This window comes from Coloeus monedula, assembly GCF_965178545.1.
Source record: "Coloeus monedula genome assembly, chromosome: 8".
Lineage (NCBI taxonomy): Eukaryota > Metazoa > Chordata > Aves > Passeriformes > Corvidae > Coloeus > Coloeus monedula.
In genome coordinates this window covers 15422520-15443046 of record NC_138788.1, presented here as the reverse complement: position 1 = coordinate 15443046, position 20527 = coordinate 15422520, and the positions used below count along the sequence as shown (strand labels likewise).

Sequence of the window (20527 nt, the reverse complement as noted above, 5' to 3'; positions counted from 1 at the left end):
TTCTTTTCTTAAGAAAATGCACCATTTCTCCAAATTAACACCCCCATCATGCATTCTAGAACCTTTCAGAAATTTTTATGTAAATACACATGCTTACTCATCACACCAAAATTACATACACTAGAGAAAAATTTTAGAAAAAAGATTAGAAAGGTATTTGTGATTCTCCCACAATGAAAATAAGATGCTACATTGGAATTGATACCTCAAAGGCATCAAAACTTGTTTATACCTCCTAAGAGAGGATGAATATTGTTGCTGGAAATGAATTGCTGTGTCCCTTTGCTTCATTAGCATGTCGATCTGTTTCTGAAGACGTCTGTTCTCCTCCTCAGCCTGCTCCAGGCGGCTCAGATCCGTGTTGTGACTCGCAATCTTCTCATTGTACCGTTTCCTCAGAGCATCATAGTCCTTCTTCACACCCTCCAGCTTGTCCATTGCTGTATCGTAAAGTTTGTTTAATATCTCTGATGATCCATTTTGCTTCATAACCTTAAAAAAATGCCAGAAACTCTATCAATAACCTTTACCGTGAATCAGTTCAAGAAATTTGATCTAAAATATATACATAAGAAACAAAATTAGAACAAAAATATATTAACCAATTTTAGCAATCATTCTTTTTAATGACTAAGGAAAGACTGAATCTAAGATTCAGTCTAAAAGACTAAGTGCCATTGTTACTCTAAGCATTATTACATCTACTTTTTGTCTGCTTTATCACAAGTGCACCAGCGTATGAAAATCTCTCTCTAATGGCAATTGTTATGAACACCTATTAAAACCATGCTGTTTTTGAAGTACTTGTAGTTTTAAAAAGAGGTAATCACTATTTGATGACCAAGATGACAGTGGTAATTTAGGAGATGTCCACGAGGTGGCATTCCTGATAGGTTGCCTGTATCCTCTAAGAATGAATTAAATAATTAAAAACTTAATGAGAACAAAATCTAGCCAAAATATGTTGTACACTCAGGCATATTATTTTAATATTCATACAGTATTTCATCTGAGACCTTCCCACAGAGGTTTGTGTTTCAAAAACCATACATAAAATATTAACAGGAAAAGAAATATCCATTTAAACATGAATAAAGCCTGACCTGAATCTTAGTTTTAAATTAATTTACATCAATGTAGGAACCTTGCTGTAAATCGTAACACTGACGATACATGACCAGCAACAACCTAAGAAAGCCCTAATGAGTGTCAGCAAACCTAGTTCTTGTTCATTCTCAAAAGGCAAAAAATATGCCTGAAATAAAGCCTAAAGCCTTCCCCCCCCCGCCCTCCCCCCCTTTCTTTTTTTCATTCTATGCTCCTTTTTTCTGGTTTTGTCTTTTAAATTGAAATCTGGACCTGATGGAGCAGTGGGAAGAAACAGGAATGCTCTACATAGAGAGGTGCCAGGAATTATATAATACTAACATTAGCCGACAAAGGTATGCTCCTAACTATCTGAAAATAAAAAGTATAAAGAAATAGAAGGAAAAAAGACAGAAAACACGAGCTCTATAAAAATTTGAAACCCAACACACAGCAGCTATCCTGCACAAATTGACTCCTCATCTTCTTTTGTGTTTTATATTCAGAGCAAGGACCAGTTCCTGAACATGGAGAAACCTGGATGCCTGCAGACCAGAAGGGAAGGGGAGAGCAAGAGGCTGCCCACTCTTCATTGCCCAGAGGTAGAGGCCAACAACTGTCATTGTTAACAAACCACTTTACTACACAGGCAAGATAACAGAGACTAAAGTTCTTCAGTCTGACATTGGTCTCCTTTAACTAACCAAGATATATAAAAGTGGCCCTGGAACGAGACTGCACTTGGGCTATTTCCACTCACATCCCAATCCTCAACAGATTCAGCAGCATAACCCACACAGAGCTGGACACATAATTAGCCAGCATGCTTCAGTGAACCATTTCAGATAAGCTAAACACGTGGTAAAATGCAGGCATACACAAAATTTAAATACATAGATTTAAACCCACTCCAGAAAGCCATATTCCAAAAGACTACTTCCCAAAGGAGTTTAAGAACAGGTTTGAGAACAAATTATTTAAGAATCCAAACAGAAACAAACCACTTCTCACTGTCTAAAGCATATATGGAATGTCCTGATGTTGAAAACACACTAAATAATTATCAAAAAGAAGGACTAATATAGAAGAAATTGGATGAATTCAGCATAAACTTCCTAAGAGATTTGACAGAGGAAGATGGACCCACCAGTGCAATAAACGTCTCCTGTTTAAAATCCTAGTCTGAAAGAAAGTAAATAGTCCCAGCTGGCCCAAGAAACACAGTCGTGGCAACATGAAACTCCGTACGTGAGCTGCAGAAACTTAAGCTGGTCAGCTGCTACACAGCAAATCCATGACAATCCCACACAACGAGTAATTTGATCAAAAGCTTTTGCTCTCTGAGGCCACCAAGATATATTTTGTTATGGCCTGACAACAGAACACGTCAGAGGGATCAACACAGAGTTAGACTAATTCATATGAGAAACTACAGGGACAAGATAAGACTACTGGCACCCCTTCAAGATACCATGATTCACTCTGACAGGCTGAGAAATGGAGTTACACAGTTTTCCCACTAGGTTTCATACATAGTTTTCTTTAAAGGTTTAATCGTGATGTTGACATGAGATTGGATTTCTTAAAATCAATCCCGACAAGGCTACATCAGCCTCCTTCTGTGCTTCCAAATAATTTCAAACTTCAGCAAAATAGAATAGCCTTCTCTCAGAGGTTCTGCATCCCTGCTTTGCAGACTGGGAAACTGAGGCACAGATGAATTAAGCTATTTGCCCAGGTTGACACAGCAAACCATTTCTGCTATCTTCTGAACAAAGCCACTGAACAGTTTCACAGCAGAATTTGCAAGATAGCTTTAGAGAGAAATGGACAAAAAAGGAAGAACAAATCTTGACTCATCTTTGCACTACCTTCAAGCACCTCCTAAAGTACCATTCAGCACATCCAGCTTGCTTTGACCTTTGCCCCTCCTACCCTAGCAAATAATTATTTTGGCTTGCATAGATTTTGCTTCTGAAGCCTAATGTTTGACTTGCAAGTTTGCCCTGTGAATCAGTCTACACACAGTGAACCGAGATACTCTGTTTAACCATTGCACATGTTACCGTAACAATTCTAACTAAATGAACAGACTTTTTGGTAGGTGAACAGTGGACCTGATACAACCAGTTGCCCCTTAGTATTACTCTTTTTTAAATTTTCAGAATATTTCAACAACACTGGCCTGGAAACAGCCTGTGATATAAAGTTCTGAAATGTCCAACTGTTCCAGTCCTGAAAATGTTGTCTCTTTTTGTTTCAAGTTCAAACACATTAATCAACCTTTTGTGATTCTTTCCAAAAAACAAATAAACATAGCATGCAAGTTTAAAGTAAGCCCTGTCCCATAAAGTACCCTAAGAAAACAGTCATCTTTTTAATCACTTTGTAACTTTAATTTTTGACGCCTCTCTACCCACTTTAAAAAATATCATGCATACACAATCTTCATGTACACCTTTTCATCTCTGCACTTAAAACACTCCTTATTCTTTTTTTTCCAGCTAGACAAAGAAAATCAATTAGTAATCAAGATGTCATTGTCTCCCCTAATACTGTACAAGACCAGGAGGCTGTTTCAGAACCAGTAAGACACTAAAGGCAGCAGCAGCGCTGCACACTCAGATTTCTTTATGAGAGGAAGAATTCATGATCTCTTGCAGCACAGACACTCCAGGCTGTAGCTCACCTGCTGTTGCTGGCTGCGCAGGTCTGTTATCTCCTTCTGGTCCTCATCATGAAGTCTCTTCATCTCCTCACATGACTGCTGCAGGTGATTGTGTTCCCGCACCAACTGCGTGTTTTTCCTCTTCAGGGTATCCATGTCCTCCTTCAGCTGGGACTGGTCGCTCAGCAGCCGACTGTGCAACGTGCTGTCACGGCACACAAAAAAATACTCTTAGAGGCCAACTTGCAAGGACAAAGTCCTGGAGTAACTAATTTCAAATATGAGTTTCCTACCAAGGAAGCAGGTCAAACTGACTCAATTCTGTATACTTGTGTACTCCGAGCACCAGGAAAAAAACAAAACCAGAAACAAACAGGGACATAAGTATGAAATCAGATGAAAGTACACAGCAGTCTTAAACCTCATCAGAAGGGATGATGGATTTATGCCACCTGTCAATGCCACTTCATAGCCATTAAAAGCAGGCAAACACAAATAGCATAATATGATGATTCTTGAGATAACAGGAATTGTCCCACCAATCATTTCCACTTTCTCTCAAGCTTCTCAGCTGAGCACCAGCTAAACAAAACACAGATGAAAACAACAAAAATCTCCTTGTGTGCTACTGTTTTAAAAACAAATGAAAGCCCCAAACTATCAGAAAAACTGCACAGCCAACAAAAACACACTACATATGTTTCAACTACACTCAAGATAAAAAGTTCCTCCTCACTTCATTATGCCAGCCATAATTATTGAAAGAAATACACTCTCACTTGAACAACTGAAAGCTGCATGAGGAGGCTATCATTCAGATTAAAATTCAAGGTACAAGTCTAAAATTAGACTAAACCAATGCTGAAAAAGAGCAGGTAAGTCAACTGAATGTATTTTACCACTGCAGATCAAAAAAGTGGCTTTTGGATACTGACAAGTATTTCTGTGGTTGAAACAGAATTATTCTAACTGAACTCTCACACTTGCTGGTAAATGTTTAAACAGGTATTTATATATAAAAAATTTGCATTCTAATATACACTTTATTTCTTCCATATGAAGTGAAATACCAACATTTCCTCCACAGAATGACCAAAGCATTAAAAAAAGTTACCTTAAAATTAGAACACCTGTTTAAAAAAAAGCCTTTTCAAAAATTATATTCCCATAATTAAGCACACATAATCTTTACATGTAGGCTATTAATCTGCTGTCATTCAGATTTCAGTGACAATGATAAACTATTTAAAATGTCAACTTTTTTTTTTTTTAAAGAGCACGGGGTTTTAACAACTACTGCTGAAGAAAATAACTTTTGAATTTAACCTGTGTTAAAACTTCCACAAATTGTCACGAGAGCTATCACAATCTATTAAAACAGAGTAAGAAATTCCATTCTCTTGGATTATATTCTGCTCTCTAGCCTGACAGTAGAACTATTAGATAGCAACTTCAAATCAGTAATCAGGCTCTGTTTTTTGATCCCATGAAGACATTGGGGATTTCTATCTCAAATTCCTAAAGGTAAAACAAGCAGTCCATACTTGATCATTTCAAATGGGCCAGAAATGTTTTATCTGATGTAAGCATCGATCTTGCAATTTAAGTAGAAAAACAGCATTACAAACTACCTGATTACCATGTTCTAATACTTTTTGATCTAGCACAGAGTGGTAAACACTTACCTTGTACAGCTTTACTAATACTTACTGATAAAAATCTGCCTCTTTTGCTGCTTCTTCACATCTTTTCAGTGTCTTGGTGTGTTGGTTCTGCAGAGACTGTAGGTCTGACATGGCCTTCATACACTGAATCTTCAGCCTTTCATAATCATGATTTGGTTTCGGACTAGGCCTAGCATGGAAAAATAATATGGGGTAAAACAATGGCTACTAAAGTGGATGAAAAGCCTGGGAAATTACTATCCAACAAAAAAACACTATCACACAACTGATGATATTTAGGTTATAATATGCTTTATTCTAAATACTGACCAGTTCCCATTAAGATGCAACTGCTAATAAAAAACCACTGACCTGAACTTGTGTTAGTTTTATATTGAGATGTAGTATCTCATAATGGGATGATTTTGTCTAACTGTAACTAACATGGCCAAATACGGTACTGAGCCTGCATATCCCTCTATTCTGAGCAGCAATACTACCACAGAACAGAACCTCAGTTGATATAAGAACAAGTCCATCACAGGACACTCGACTTTCCTGTGCCACCACATCAAACTCTCAGTGACAAAGCACAGACCTGCAGTGAGGGTAGGGCTGGAAGAGGCTGCCAAAGTCAGCTGGGTGTGCATGGAGACCTGGGTTTAACAAAGCTTCTAGAGGCAGCAGCTGAAGGACCCTGTCTATAACTCCCTAGGAAAAGCAGTTAGGCTTGAGAGAAAGACTTCCATTGGGATATCAAACACACACACTGTGCTGGCAGAACTTGACCTGTTCAACCAAGTCATTCTGCTGAATTACACACCTGATTGTGTGCTACCATATTCTTTAAAGCTACTATAAATGAATGAGAAAACATGCCAGAATCTACCTCACATTTCCATAAGATAATTAGTTGAACAGAATTTGGGTTATTAAAAATCTCCAGCACAATATAATCTCCATCAAGCATTTTTCAGTAAACTGAATGAAATAAAAGCCAGTCAGTCAAAAGAAAAATTTTGACTCAAATTTCTTTTGGATGCCTGGGAGAGAAATTTTCTAAAATAATCTACGTTGTCATGAAATTGACTGGCATAAATTATGTCTAGAATGCATGGTACTTGTACACGATACCTTTAGCTGTAGATTAGAATTAATTACACTTGTATATCATGCTAGAAACTAAATTAGCAGGATTCTGTCTTCTTACTTTGTAGCACCAAGCATCTAAAAGAGACTCTAAATTGAACTGTTCCTCCTCTGTACAGTCACAGGATTTTTGCACCATTGAATTTTCCAGTTTCAAAATGAAGCATCTGACAGCTGTCCTGTGTATCATCTCCAGGGCCTCTTATAACCCCTCAGGCAATGAAAAAAATAACATGCAAACCACCAAAACAGAAAATGAATGCCTCCAAAAGAAAACAACTGCTTTCTAATTTAACTCTGCTTCTTCTCATATCAGATTTGCTCCATTGCTGCACAGATCACTCTTCCTCCCTCAAACCTCAAACTCCCCCAAATGGCTTCTCTGTAAGCACAGCCTGAAAAGCAATCAGAATTTTCTTTGCTTCATACAAAAAAAAGCAATATGGATTCTGGAACTGAAAAGCAGCTGGCAATTGAATCAAAATGAAAATGGTGTTGCACTACTGCAGTGGTTAGAGTTGTTTAAAAAAAAAAAAAAAGAAATGCCAGACACATCTGGTTCACAGATTTTCAGGGGGTGTGTGTATGATATAAGGTACTTTTTGGCAACTCAGTTGCATATGTTTTGCTGAGTAGTGAGGCCTTCAATCATAATTCCTCCTTTTCTCCTTTCTCTAGAGAAGTGCTTCTGGGGAAAAACAAAACAAAAGCCCCTTCCTTGTTCAATAAACTTCGCCAACAACTAAAAGCCAAAATCATGTAAAGTAACCAAATGTTCAAGTCATGACTACAGGGGTGCCTTTTAGGGTATTTTTAAATTCATTCTTGAGGGATACCAAAAGTAGAATGTTACTCACACAGTATTATGGATATCACTGCAACTAGTGAAGGGTTATTCTTTTAAAATACAGACATAGTTAGCGTAAGTTAAACTCGATTTGTAATGTTCACACCCTTGACAGAATCACTAAAACCTCAAGTTATTGATTTAAATTAAACCTTAGGGTAAAATTATTGAAAGTGGATACCATCTGTCCACCACAGTCTTCAAATGACAGCATTAACTGGAGCACAGTTTAACTCTCAGCTGTAACATTAAGCTTACTGAGACCTATTAACAGATGTTCCTATTAAGCTATTAGGCCAGTCTGAAAGCTACGGTGAAACTTGTTCTACAAGTCTAACATCCATCACATGTATTTCATATATTGCTGAAATAACACTGACATTCTAAAAAAAATCCAAAAAACAAACAAACCAAAACCCAAACCAACCAATTAAAAAACCCAAGAAACCACCTATAAACATATGGAAACCATGTAGGTAACTACACAAGTTAGCCAACCTACACAATGAGGAAGGACCAACAATGCCACCAATAACATTATGCATTCTACCTCATCTTCATGAAATAAAAACCACATGGCTATCCAAGGCCATATGTTCCACACTGCTGTTCCAAGGCTTTATGTCTCAGCAAGAAAAATAGGAGTAAGAGAAGAAGGATTATTGGTCAGAAGCCAAAAGTCAAAACTGTTGCAACACAACAGTCCATTCAACCACATGTAGTGGCTGACTCTTATTTAAGCAGACCACCACAGTTTTATGCTAAAATGCCCCAGAAAATACTGAAAATTACAGTTTCAATAAAGGAGAAGTATCAGTTACTACTTTGGAAGCTCTTGTTCAAACATTAACAAAATTTAAAATGCTAGTATCAAAGGCCCAACTGTTTTTTTGATATTTATGTAAGAACTTCAAAAATCCTTTGTGCTATAGTGGAATTACCCAGGCCATAAATCAAGGCCGCAGTGAGACTGACATTTATATGTATCTTATGCTCATGTAAAAGCTAATGCCAACCACAGGCCCAATTTTGTGGGCAATGCCTACCTAACAACTTCCAAGTGTTATCATTTATTATTGTAATTCCAACAACAATTATAGATAACACATAAAACAGTCTCTTCTCAAAGACACTTTTCAGGCGTTTTATTTGTGTTGTGGTTCTATTCTACTATGACAATTATGTAAGTAATAATAGCAGGCTTAAGTCTATAAAGTGCAACTTGAGCATGCTAAATTATTTGGTCAAATCTTTGCATAATCACCAGCACACATGCATTCATACAGTCACTGTCAATCCACGAGCATAGCATGAGCAATCCTACTCCTGTCCAGCAGGATGGCACATGTTGATCTGATTCAGCACATCACAATCCACTGCTGTGGCTCCTCTTCCACTGCTCTAGACTCAGCCAACATTTGCTTTGGAAAACGGCGCCCAGTTTTTCAACCTACTCAGCCAGCACAGCCCAGACTACAAATGTGCTGTGAGCTGTTGTGAAGCATCCAAGGTGACGTCTCAAGGTCTGCCTCTGCACCACCTGTGTTTGGTACAGCCATAGTTACAGCAGCATACACAGCCAGGAAAATAAAGCCAGGGTAATAAAAGTCACCATCCACATAACCATCTCTCAGCTTTCACACTTCAGCATCAACAGTTTACCATGCCTGGACTTCGACTCTGGGTAGGATGAAGATGAGTTTTATAAGAGGAAAGAATTCAAAAAGTAAAACAAGTACCAGTAAGATTTCAAAAACCATAAATGTGTGTACAGATGGGAGGAGTAGTTGCTTTTACACAGAAGGAAAATAATATCAATTAATAATCTTCATTCATTTCCCACTCTTCAAATATCTGATTGTTTGGAAACCAGCATTCTCCATCTAACATGTACTGTCCAGGGACTGCACAAATACAAGCTTTATTTTGATGGGTTGTTCTTGAAGCTGTAAACATTAATGTTTTATACAACATACAAATCCTACACTGAAAGCAAAGGATTGATTTGACAAAGAGAAAACTGGGGCAGTCTAGAGGACAGCTCATCAGAACTTTATTAATAGCATCCTGGATTATGCAGAAGATTATTGTGAGCTATAAAATCCTCTATGCCTAAGCTCCAGTAACTTCAAAGAAGAAATCCTTCTATACAACTAAGTAACTGGAAGCTATGCAAAAGACGTTGACATTTGACATCTCTTCCTTTCCCATCCCCACAACACTTTAAGACTGTTATTTAGAACATGATTCTCTTAAAGCAGCCCTCACAACTCATGGAAGGAGGAAGGGAGCATTAAGATGAGATGCTACTGAGGTAATAAAACGTCAAGATTCTCTCAATGCTAGTTCACTGGTTCAAATCTTAACTTTCTCATACAGACAAAAAGTTTAATTAAAACAAACAGAAACAACAACACATTAAAGTTCAGAAAAGGTACACATGAAGGCAACACCTCCCAGAAAATCTGTTCTTTGCTCTTGTTTCAGATTCAGTGACAGATTTTTTTCCAAGGTTTGTGCAGGCAAAAAGTGCTCAGTGTACTCAGACACATTTAAACATTAGCACATCTTTAACCCTTCAAAATAAACTAATTCTATTGCCTACCCAATAAAACCCTTATTTTACAATTAACTCATACTCTGAGTACTCTCTTCCTTGTAACATGTCAGCCCCCAAAATAGAATGAGCTAGGTAAGTCTGCTGGCCGTTGAATGACTTAAAAAGCGTGTTCAGTGGAGGAGAATTCCTTATTCTCAACATATTTCTGCTACAAGTTCCCCAATGTATGTATACCAGGAAGCAGATCTTCTAAAAAACACTCCACTCAGCCGAAATCCAAACCTCTCCCTCCTTGCAGAAGCATAGGAATAGCTGAGATTTTTTTCCTCTCCTCATTTCTGTTCTCCAGCCAAGTATTCAGAGCTATTTCCCTTTCTTCTCTCTTGTTTTCAAAACACCAAATGCTTCATCCACTGTCTTCTTTCTTTTCCTACAACAAAGCCCATGAAGCCTAAACAACTACTTTGCTTTATTTTCTCAGCATAGAGATGAAACCTTCTCCCCTCCGTCCCACAGAAAAACTGCTGGACAAAGTAGGAATAGGCTTTCAACAGGAAGCTCTGAAACATGGATGTGGCCACATCACCAGGACGCAAGTGGGTTATGAGCAACATATAGACACTGTAAGCTCCTTAATGCTTTCCAGGCAAGCAGGTGTCAAGACACTTGAAAACACTACTAAAGACTAAATGAAAATGCTGTATTTCCTTTCTGCTTACCTGCAGTCATCGAAGGTTGACCCAGGAGATGAAAGTGCAAGTTGCTTGCGCAGCTCATCCCTCTCGCGAGTCACCTGACGGAGCTGATATAAAATAGTCTCCAGCTTCTCACTCATTTGTCTCGTGTCTATCACAGGTGGTGGAGATGATGCTTTACCAGTCGTACCTGATGAAGAGATAAATACTTGGCAGTGAGCTAATGCCTCAAAAGAACAATACAACTCCACTAAAGAAGATAGCACTAATTTTAAAACCCCTATATTTTTGTTTGCAAAATCCTGTTCAAAAATGAAGCAATTCATGTAAGTTTTCATCAGTGAGTTGAAAGAAGAATGACTCCAGTCAGATCTCATGCTAGCAGAAAGGCCCTCTGTTGCAAATTCAGTTTGCATGGGTTCCTTGCTTACTCAGGAACTTACAAGTAGTTTAAAAGGCAAGTTTGCAGTAACAATTGCAAAGACCTCAGAAACTACCATACTGACAGAAGTCATAGGTTAAAAAGTTACTTAAAATAAAGAACAATGTCCACGCTTACACCAGCCCCCCCCCCCCAAAAAAAAAAGAAGAGTAAAATTCACCCACATCAACTTATTCCAGTGATAGCAAGAAACTGCTACAGCACAGGGGCTCTTTTCCTTTATCTAGCAGCACAGAAATACCATTCTGCTACAGGCTACAGACAACATTTACTTTTAATACAATTCTATGCTTTCACATGTTACAATTTTTCAGTCTAGTATGTGAAATTAAACACTTCACTTAGTAACAAATGATGAAAACTGGGCTTCATTTTTAACAACACTGGCTAACACAAAGCACATTACAATCACTGCAACTGGACTACACATCAAATTTCCTCTAAGGGGCAGTCATACATTAAAGGGTTTTGTGGGACTTCTTAATTCTCAGCTTTCCTAATGTTAGAGCTGAACTATGATGACTACTGTCCTCAGACAATTTTAAGAGCACAACAATGTCTCCTTCGCAAGAGAAGAGAGTCTGGTGTATCACTTCCTAACAACTGCTGACAACTAATTCAGCTCTAATTTTAGTTTTGCTCATTTAAAATTAAGTTGTAAATGTAGTTTTGCTCATGTGTCTCTCAGACACATGAGAGCAGACTCAAAGACACAAGTCACAGATGTGAAAGGTAAAGGCTTAAAAATACACAGCTCATTATTTTCTACCCGAAAGAGAAATTTTAGAAATAGTTTGCAAAATTATACAACTGAAACAAGTTGCTGACATATGTGTTAACTTGTTAGGATGTACCTTTATTAGGCCTTTTTTTACTTAATGAAACAACAAAGAATAGAGAAACAATGCTCTCTGCTCATTGTTTTTTCAAAGAAAGAAATTCAAAATTATTTCACTGGATCAAATGCTAATGAATTGCAAGGACTGGCTTTTTATCTCTAAACCCAGTTCACAAAGGTATTGCAGAATGTAAAACTCCCTCCAGCTTTTCAGCAAAAGTACCCCTGCTTTGAAGTTCCCACACCAAAATAACTGCAGTGTCAGGGCTATCATAGGTACAGCATCTACAACAATAGGATCCCTGCTCTTATACCTTCCAGCTGTTACTGTAATTCTTCAATGAGAATTTATGAGCACAGACTCTTCTTTTAATCTAACTATTTCCTAATAATGTATGCAAATGCTCTAACAGCAAACTGAAGAAATAAAAAATTGCAGGAAGGACCTGCATTCTGTAGAAAGACAGACTCACATCACTCTGAAGAATTCTCAATGGGGGGATGCTTTTCCTACTGCTTTGTTTCACTCCTGCATCCAGACAAAGCACCTTCATCCATAAGGACTAAGGATTTCACACTTCCAAAATGGAGTTATCCTTTCTTTTAGATGAGAAATATACTACATATTTTTATGGCACGTTTATACAGAAACCAGTAATAATACACATGATACAGGGATACAGAGAATAAATGAAGACAATAAATAGACACAAAAAGTCAGAATATGTATTCATTTGAAAGAGTTTGGACACATCAATGAAAAATGAATTCCATAAACAAGCTAAAAGGTAAAGGCAGACAAATCAGTCTGGTACTGACAAGCTGGATGGGCTTTGGTAACTTCAGTGGCAACCTGCACATCATCTCACTTGAGCTGACACATCAGAGGATGTGTAACATGGAAAAAATCCCCTTCTCATCCTTACAGAGAGGTTCAAAAGCTGATGTCATCCTGGGGCTGCTTACAAGCAAGACAGACGAACAGGATGCAAGAGGTCAAGAGGAAGGAGAAGATGAATCAGGAGGGCTGCTGTGCTCTACAGGGAGGAAAGGGCACTGGATGAACAATGTCCATCACTACTACCAGTGCTAACCCCAGCAGCAGTCCCACGGACAATGTCTGCTATGCAAGACCTAGACAAGCATCCAAGGCTGCCCTGGGAATCTTTCAACACAGTAAAAGCAGGCCAGAGATCTACCTCTGCTCCTCAACCTCCTTCCTCCCCCAACAGCTTTGACAGCATCCGAGTGACAATCTTCTTCAGGCAAGAACATTTGTGCACAGACCCAAAACTGTGCCAAGAAAGAAAAGTCTGCTTTAAATAAAGACAGGCTAATCAGCCTTAGGAAAGAAGCTTTTTTCACAATTGTGAAGCCATTTGTCTTAGTACCAAAAGGGATTATTTTTCATTAACTTGTCAATTTTTACAAGCACATCAACAGATAGTTTCCTCTCTAACGCAATGATATTTTTGACACATAATATCAGCCACAAGATGTACACCTGTTAAGTGCTGTAAAAACACAGATCAGTGTAATCCAGTTCTTCCTGCTCCTATCCTTAAAAGAAGACTCAAAATTTACCTCTGCTTGATTTACTAACAAGCTTCCATTCTCAATAGTTGTACAAAAGGTCTTCTAAAGCTTAAACCAGATTTCTGAATGTTTAGAAAACAAGCACACACATTCAGTAAAATCCTATTTCATCAGAAAAATTCCACAGTCTTGGTTTCTTTTAAAGGAGCTTTTATTGCTGAATGCTAAAATCCTTTTATTGCATCTGACATCTTGATGCAGCAGAAGGAAAGTGACCTGTGCTTCCAGCTTTGTATTCTTTTTCCATCTCACTGCATATTTTACACAAAAGTACTTCCTTTTTGTACTTCAACCAGTCAAACTGATCTTAAAATGCACAAGCCTGAAGGCTAAATCTCCATTATCCAAATTATGCCACCTATCAGTAACTCACCTTCTTTCTCAGACAACCTAGATTTCTGAAAAGGCATTTACTGCGTGTCCTGCCAAGTGTAACTCATTCACCTCTTTGGTAAGCCCCACAACTCATTTCTGATGCAAGTTGCACTAGAGAACTCAAGTGCCTGGAAGTCACTCCCAGGCCAGTCTCCAGGTGAGCAGCATGGCACCGCGTCCGGGAGCAGCCAACAGCAGGGGTGTGTTGTGTGGAGAGAACGCACTTTGCCCGTAATGCAGTACAGTCATTAAGTCCTGAGCATGCACTGACTTATCCAAAGTGAGATTCTGCAGGATTTCCATCACAGGTTGTATAAAACAAAAGCCTTAAAAACAGAAGCTGGAGTAATCATATCTTCCCTATTATATCCCAAATGCTGGACTTCAAAGAAACCACAAAGACCCATGGATGTAGCACATCCTGATTATAATTCTTGATGATTACTCTATTCAACAATGACTAAAGAGATAATATGTCCCCAGAGAAACTGAAGAAGTTAACTTCATATGTGGAGAAGGGGTAGCATATTTTTTAAAGAATAACAGAACATTTTAACAGAAAGAGGGCTGAAAAACTTATTAACCTGTCCAAAATGTACCATTATGCCAAATGAACATAATGTTGAGATAAGAAAATGGGTACCAATGCATAGACAGCTAATTTTAAGAAATATCATTAACATATTTTGAGTTATAATAAACTCCTTGGTCTTTGAGAAATACACTTGTTTGACAGATTCAACTAATTCAGAAGGCAATCTGTCACAAGCTAACAGAATGTCTAAATTTTACAAAGATTTTTCTCAAACTCATAAATTTCAAGCTCCTTCCTGCTTGAAAACAAACTCAGACTTCTCATGGTACAGTCAAGTCTTTTCCATTGTTTTCTTTCATAAAAAAGAAAATCAACAGAGATATTCAGGATATTATTTCTTCATGGCCTTGTAAATCATGACAGAAAATGTTAAAAAATACTTCCAAGAGGTATTGCAAAGCATGATCAACAGGGTTTCTCCCCAAGCTAGGGAAGGTGTCGAGAGTAAAGACTTATGCCTGCTGTAGGAAAATGCATTCTAAAATATTTACTTTCTTTCAAAAATTTATGAGGACTAGAAGAGGGTTACATTCTAAATTACATTCTAGTTATTATTTAGATTCATTTCTTGAGATGTATCTTTTGAAGTGATTTCGAAACAGCAGAGAGCACAGAACAGAATTGCATGGAGGCGAAATGAAACATTGGAAAAAACAAGCAGCAGCACACTGAGGAAAGAAAAATGAAAGGTAGAATAATGAACTGTAGAAACAGTTTCATCTGACAGACAGAAAACCTAATAGATTATGAAAGCAGTGACAATCATGTAACATGCAAGGACAAAAGAATGGGTAGCATTTCAGTATATTGTTTTAATTCAGAATATAACAACACAAAAGCCAACAGCATCTAAAATAAACTTTCAACTTCAGTAAGTTTAAGACTACAGAAAGAAATGAACAGTGGTTCTGGAAAGGTCAACATGAAAGAAAATCTACAACCTAATACTGAAAAATAGCAGAGGAGATGGGGGCAGCATCTCCTTGCAGAATTTTGCTGAGCTGAAATACAAGTGAGAGTAAAATCTGTTACCATGACCAAGGTCTATGCAGCTGAAGCTTCTGGGTTTGAATTTACAGTAGCTCCCTGGCTCAAACCCTACCTTTGTCAGGCTTACAACAGTGTACTGAAAGCATAACCCACATTTAAGTGTCCACCCTGAACCCAAGGGAGACAGTGACTATGGTCACCCGCTGCACACCAACTGAGGGGATGAGACTCCTCCAGCATTCCACCCTTCACATCTTCTCCTGTAAGAGTTGTGAGCACTGACTCACCACATCAACTTCACAGCTCCAAAAGAAAACCACCTTCACCAAAAGGATTTCCTAAGTACACAGACTGATAAAGGGTCTCAGGGAGCAGTGAAAGACACTGGGATCCAGAGGTGCTGTCTGGAGTGCAGGAGATGGGTATTCACATACACTATTTCCATTCAAACCATTGCAGACCAACCAAATCTTCAGAAATTCCTACATGGAGCTGCCAAATGTTAAGAAGATACTATAACAAGCAAAATACCATGGAGTGGTCAGCTCTTCATTAGTGGTTCTTTCACCACAAAACCCCCACTGTCCCTTCTCCAAGACTGCATCAGGATAAATGAGCAAAGGTGACTTCTTTATTGTTATGTTCCTTTTTTTTGAAACAGGGCATGACGTCCATGGAGTAAACTCAAGTACCTTTGAAGAGAAAGAAGTTGTGAGAACCCTGTGCATGACTAATGTCAAACCATAGCTGCCTGAAAATGGACATCAAAGAAGACAGCAATAACACACTGAAGCAATTCAGAATGCTTATTACTTAAGAGGAGATGTTTATTAACAAGCACACTGAAAATCACTTAGAGATTAAGGATCAATCCTAGAGATAGTTACATGATTCAAAGAGTAAAATCAGAGTGTGAAGTTTACTTTAAGTGTGTGGAAGAGTGCTTATTTCCAAAAGTTTCCAGCAAACTAAATAGGTAGCTTATTACATATGAAATAAAACTATATGAAGAGTTTTAATTCAATCATTGAGACCAAATTTTAAGGGAAAACGACTTCTGAATAGAAAGACTGATTGGTGAAGAGGTGGAACATCGAAGGCAATTCCTGCAGTGCAGATAAGGATTCCAATGTGATGTACTGGTAGTGTTCCTAGTACCTTTTCTTATTCATTCATGGCCTTTCAGCAAGTGTAATATTGTCACTTGTTCCTTGGTGTTAACTGTTGAGGTGTCTTTAGCAAATATAAGCTTTGTGTAAACCAGGCAAGAAATACAATGAGAGATTACTATAGGCTGTGGGGGGAAATAAATAACTGTTTCAGACAAGGACAGAGTGTTTATCAAAAGCCACATGTGCAACTGAACAGTTCCTGTGAATAGTGAAAACAATTACTTTGTTACATACAGCTGCAGAAAGTATGAAGCAATAAACTGAAATCACAACAACATGAAAGGACACTTGTCAAAATGGCCAATATGAAAATGAGGAGTGAAAGTCTAACATTGTTGGGAAGGAATCTGATGGGAAAGGGGGAATGTTTGCTTTGGAGTAACTAAGGCTCTCAGATTAACCAACTTAAAATGCAATTAGCAAAAAACTATCTCTAAATAGCCTGTCAGGCTGATAAGCTAAAAAAGTGTTAAGTAAGGAAATACTGGCAGTTGAAGTCAAAGTTGGACAACTTGGTGGAGACAGATATATGACCACCTGACAGCTGCAAGGAAAGGCATAAAACTGTAGAGCCAGCGGTGGTGTTCATTACAGACTGCTATGTCCATGGCATGGGGGTCCAAACTAGATGATCTTTAATGTCCCTTCCAACCCAAACCATTCTGTGATTCTATGTAAGCTCCCACAACAAAATGTAGCACAGTGATACAAACAGAGAAGAGTAAGAAAAAACACTTTTGATGAAAAAGTGACACTATTTGCAAAGCACTGAACAGCTGGAAAAATAATAGTCTGTTAAAAGAGAAAGGTGATAATATGCAATGTGGAAGGAAGAGGCTACAAGATTAGCAGCTGTAATCAAAACAGTGCAAAGAGGTCTGGCTGTGGAAAGAAGAAATTTATACATGTGAAAAGATGGAAGGTCTTTTCCATTACAAAATTCATCTAATTAGGAACTCAGTGGACCTCAAATAGAATGGAAGAGTATGCAATGCCTTTCTGTTAAAAACTCATAAAAACTATTACGGAGAATCTTCTCAGAGCCACAGCCTGTTGCCTGCATGCAAGCTGCTGCATTCCATTAAAAAACATTTCCTAAAAACAACCAAACCAAACCAAACCCCGAACATCTGTGCATTGAGGAGGGGAGGAAAAAACATTTTTAAAGCTCTACAGGAAAACTCTCAAGCTTCATTATGGTACTAGGATAAGTAAAAAAATGGCTTGATTCTAGCAACCATAGTCCTGTCATGGCATTAAATGTCATATTATTAAGTGTGCTATACAAACAGACACATTTTTTAAAATAATTTTTAAAAAAGGGGTCTTGATTCTGTGTTCTATTGCTCTCCATTATCATGACTGGTCAAGTGGGAGACTAGCCAGGGACTGTCACATATAGCTGTGTTATTGGTTTCTATCCAATTCCTAAGTGACACTGTTGTTCTGTGCTTGGCACAACAGGCACTAAATCTCCATAAACAATTATTCTGATATCAGAGACACAGGACTGTAGTTCGTTCAGAGAGTTTGCTGGGTGCAGGGAGTGGGCAGATGAAGGGTGCTTTTATTTACACACAAAAATCTTTGTCATTGGCCAAGATCAGAAAGAAAAGAAATACAGAGGGAGACAATTTAATGAGGATTTGTTCCTTTGAGGTGACAAAGCTGGGGCTGAAAGACAGTGGTGGTATTACACCATTACAGCTGTTTATATTGTACCTCTTTTGGAAATAAGTTGTGAATATTTGCTCTCTATACCATCAAAACTACCTGTTTTACATGCACGGCATGAACTTCATTAAGACAACAGAATGAAAAGGAAGCAAGCAAAAGAGAAAAAAAGAAAATATTGCCATCTAAATTAATTTTGGATAATGAGGAAAATATACAAGAAAAACCTGCTGTCACTCTGCACTCTGTCACATTTTTATTTACATACAGATACAAATGGAAAAAAGGGCAGAGTTTCTTCTCCAAGGCTGCTAACCTGCCGTTACACAGGGGGGAAAACTGGGTTCCACTCAACTGTGTATGCTATCACATGCACATGAGGATGGAAGTTCATTCTTCTTGCATCCCTCATGCCCTGCAAGCCCCATTTAGACAGGGAAAGAGAAAAAAGCTTGGATGACAGCACAGTACTTGGAATAGACTCGCCCTAAGCTCATCTCTGAGTCACATTATGCAAATTGCATCATTCCTTGCTCTGCTCTTATATTGACATTATCGAAGACTGAGACAATCCCAGAATAACCATTTGTAACCCATACAGAAGCTGCTGGGTAAGTGTTCATTCATCTGTGCTGCTGCTCTCCATGCTTGTTGCACTCTTGGCTTTCAATGAGAGAATCAGAACTGCAAATACACCCAAGACTTGCGTACACCATGGATTTATACAGTGATTAAATGATGTTGTCTCATCTTTCTCTCTTCCTTTCAAAACCCTAACACCATGCTTTATTCATTGGACTGAGACTGAGCCTGTGTTTTCTCAGAACTATCTTTTAACAACAATCTTAGTTCTATTTAAGATTAATTCTTAGATCAGAGTCTTTTTCTAGAAAATAAGCCCATTGTTATATACCTTAACTTCATAAATTAATTCAAACCCAGGACAGCTGTAAAATGTATAGCAGCATCTCCATTTCAGAACTTCCTGACTTACTTGGAAGTGTTTCAGAAAAAGATCATTTAATTAAAAATGCTGGCAGCAGAAACCATCTCTAACAATAGCTAGCGTAATTAAGGTTTGGGAAGAAAAGATGAAGCACATGGACATAGGAGTCACTAGTTGCATTTAGGAACTATGGAGTCTAAAGACTACATATGAAAGATTGTATTGTCTCTCCAAATTAGATGATGCTAAGATTAACGATCTCAAGATTTATCTGGGTGTAATTAGTGGCCCCAAAACCTTTTGCATTTCCCCTGAAAAATCAAATGTGCCAATCTGTTTCTGAGCTGCTCAACAAACAGAATCAAGGTATTAATTGTAAACCAGCATTTTGAACACAGGTATAATAAAATAGATCCCTTATCTTTCCTGTGAGGAAGGTTTATGTGAGTGGGGAACTGAAAATACTCCTTTATATACGTGTGTGCACATATAACTATCAATGTAGAAATGAACATATTCAGAAGCTTACATTGTCTCCAAACCATGACCTACTTGCCCTTTTTTACTGAAGCATTCATTTCATAGGTTAAACTTACCATTTCACCACACAGAATTACCCTTGCAAAAATTATTTCATTGAGATGAGACAGAGTGGGGGGGAAGATGCATGTGAAGTTCCTCAAATGCTACAGCACCTCAGTATTTACTGGGATTCCATTCACACAAGTCATATGAAGCTTTAGGGGAGCTGGCATGCAGGCAGTTTTAGCTATGATGGTTTGTCATTCAGTAAATCAGTCAGTATTAAAATAATCTTTAAAGTGACTTGCAAAGATGTCTATTAGAATATGTCAGTTATTAAGCAATTTTTCTACTGATTTTGGATCACAAAAGATACTGTTTCTTGCAGAACAAGATGTTAGGGTAAGAAAACGGTTGGAGCAAAAATCATACTCAATAACAAGTCTATAATCACGCCATAAAATAAACATGCCAGCTTCAAACAAAGAATTCCCCTGGCTATTAATCTATTAAATATTAAATACCAAGCTCATATGAACCATTTGAATAAAACAAAATTACAGAGAATAGTAGATCACAATTTATGTTTTAATGGCAGAGCACTTAATTTCCAGGTTATAAAATAACTTTGATCACTGCATACTCCAAAGATATAAATCAGTTCTGAGGACAGCCTTTTATGTCAAGTGCACAGATCCAAATTAAAAA

General features: G+C 37.9%; 1 protein-coding gene across 4 annotated transcripts in view; it reads right to left on the bottom strand.

The window, feature by feature from the left end:
• DLG5 (discs large MAGUK scaffold protein 5) overlaps positions 1–20527 on the bottom strand; it is a gene marked incomplete at its 5' end in the record, with an annotated part of 97121 nt that overhangs the window by 37507 nt on the left and 39087 nt on the right. For all 4 annotated transcript variants that reach the window (XM_082286601.1, XM_082286604.1, XM_082286602.1 and 1 more), the window contains 4 exons: positions 233–492; positions 3776–3959; positions 5465–5608; positions 10694–10859. In XM_082286601.1, coding sequence (XP_082142727.1) covers positions 233–492; positions 3776–3959; positions 5465–5608; positions 10694–10859 — 754 coding nt within the window. The remainder of the gene's footprint in view (positions 1–232; positions 493–3775; positions 3960–5464; positions 5609–10693; positions 10860–20527) is intronic.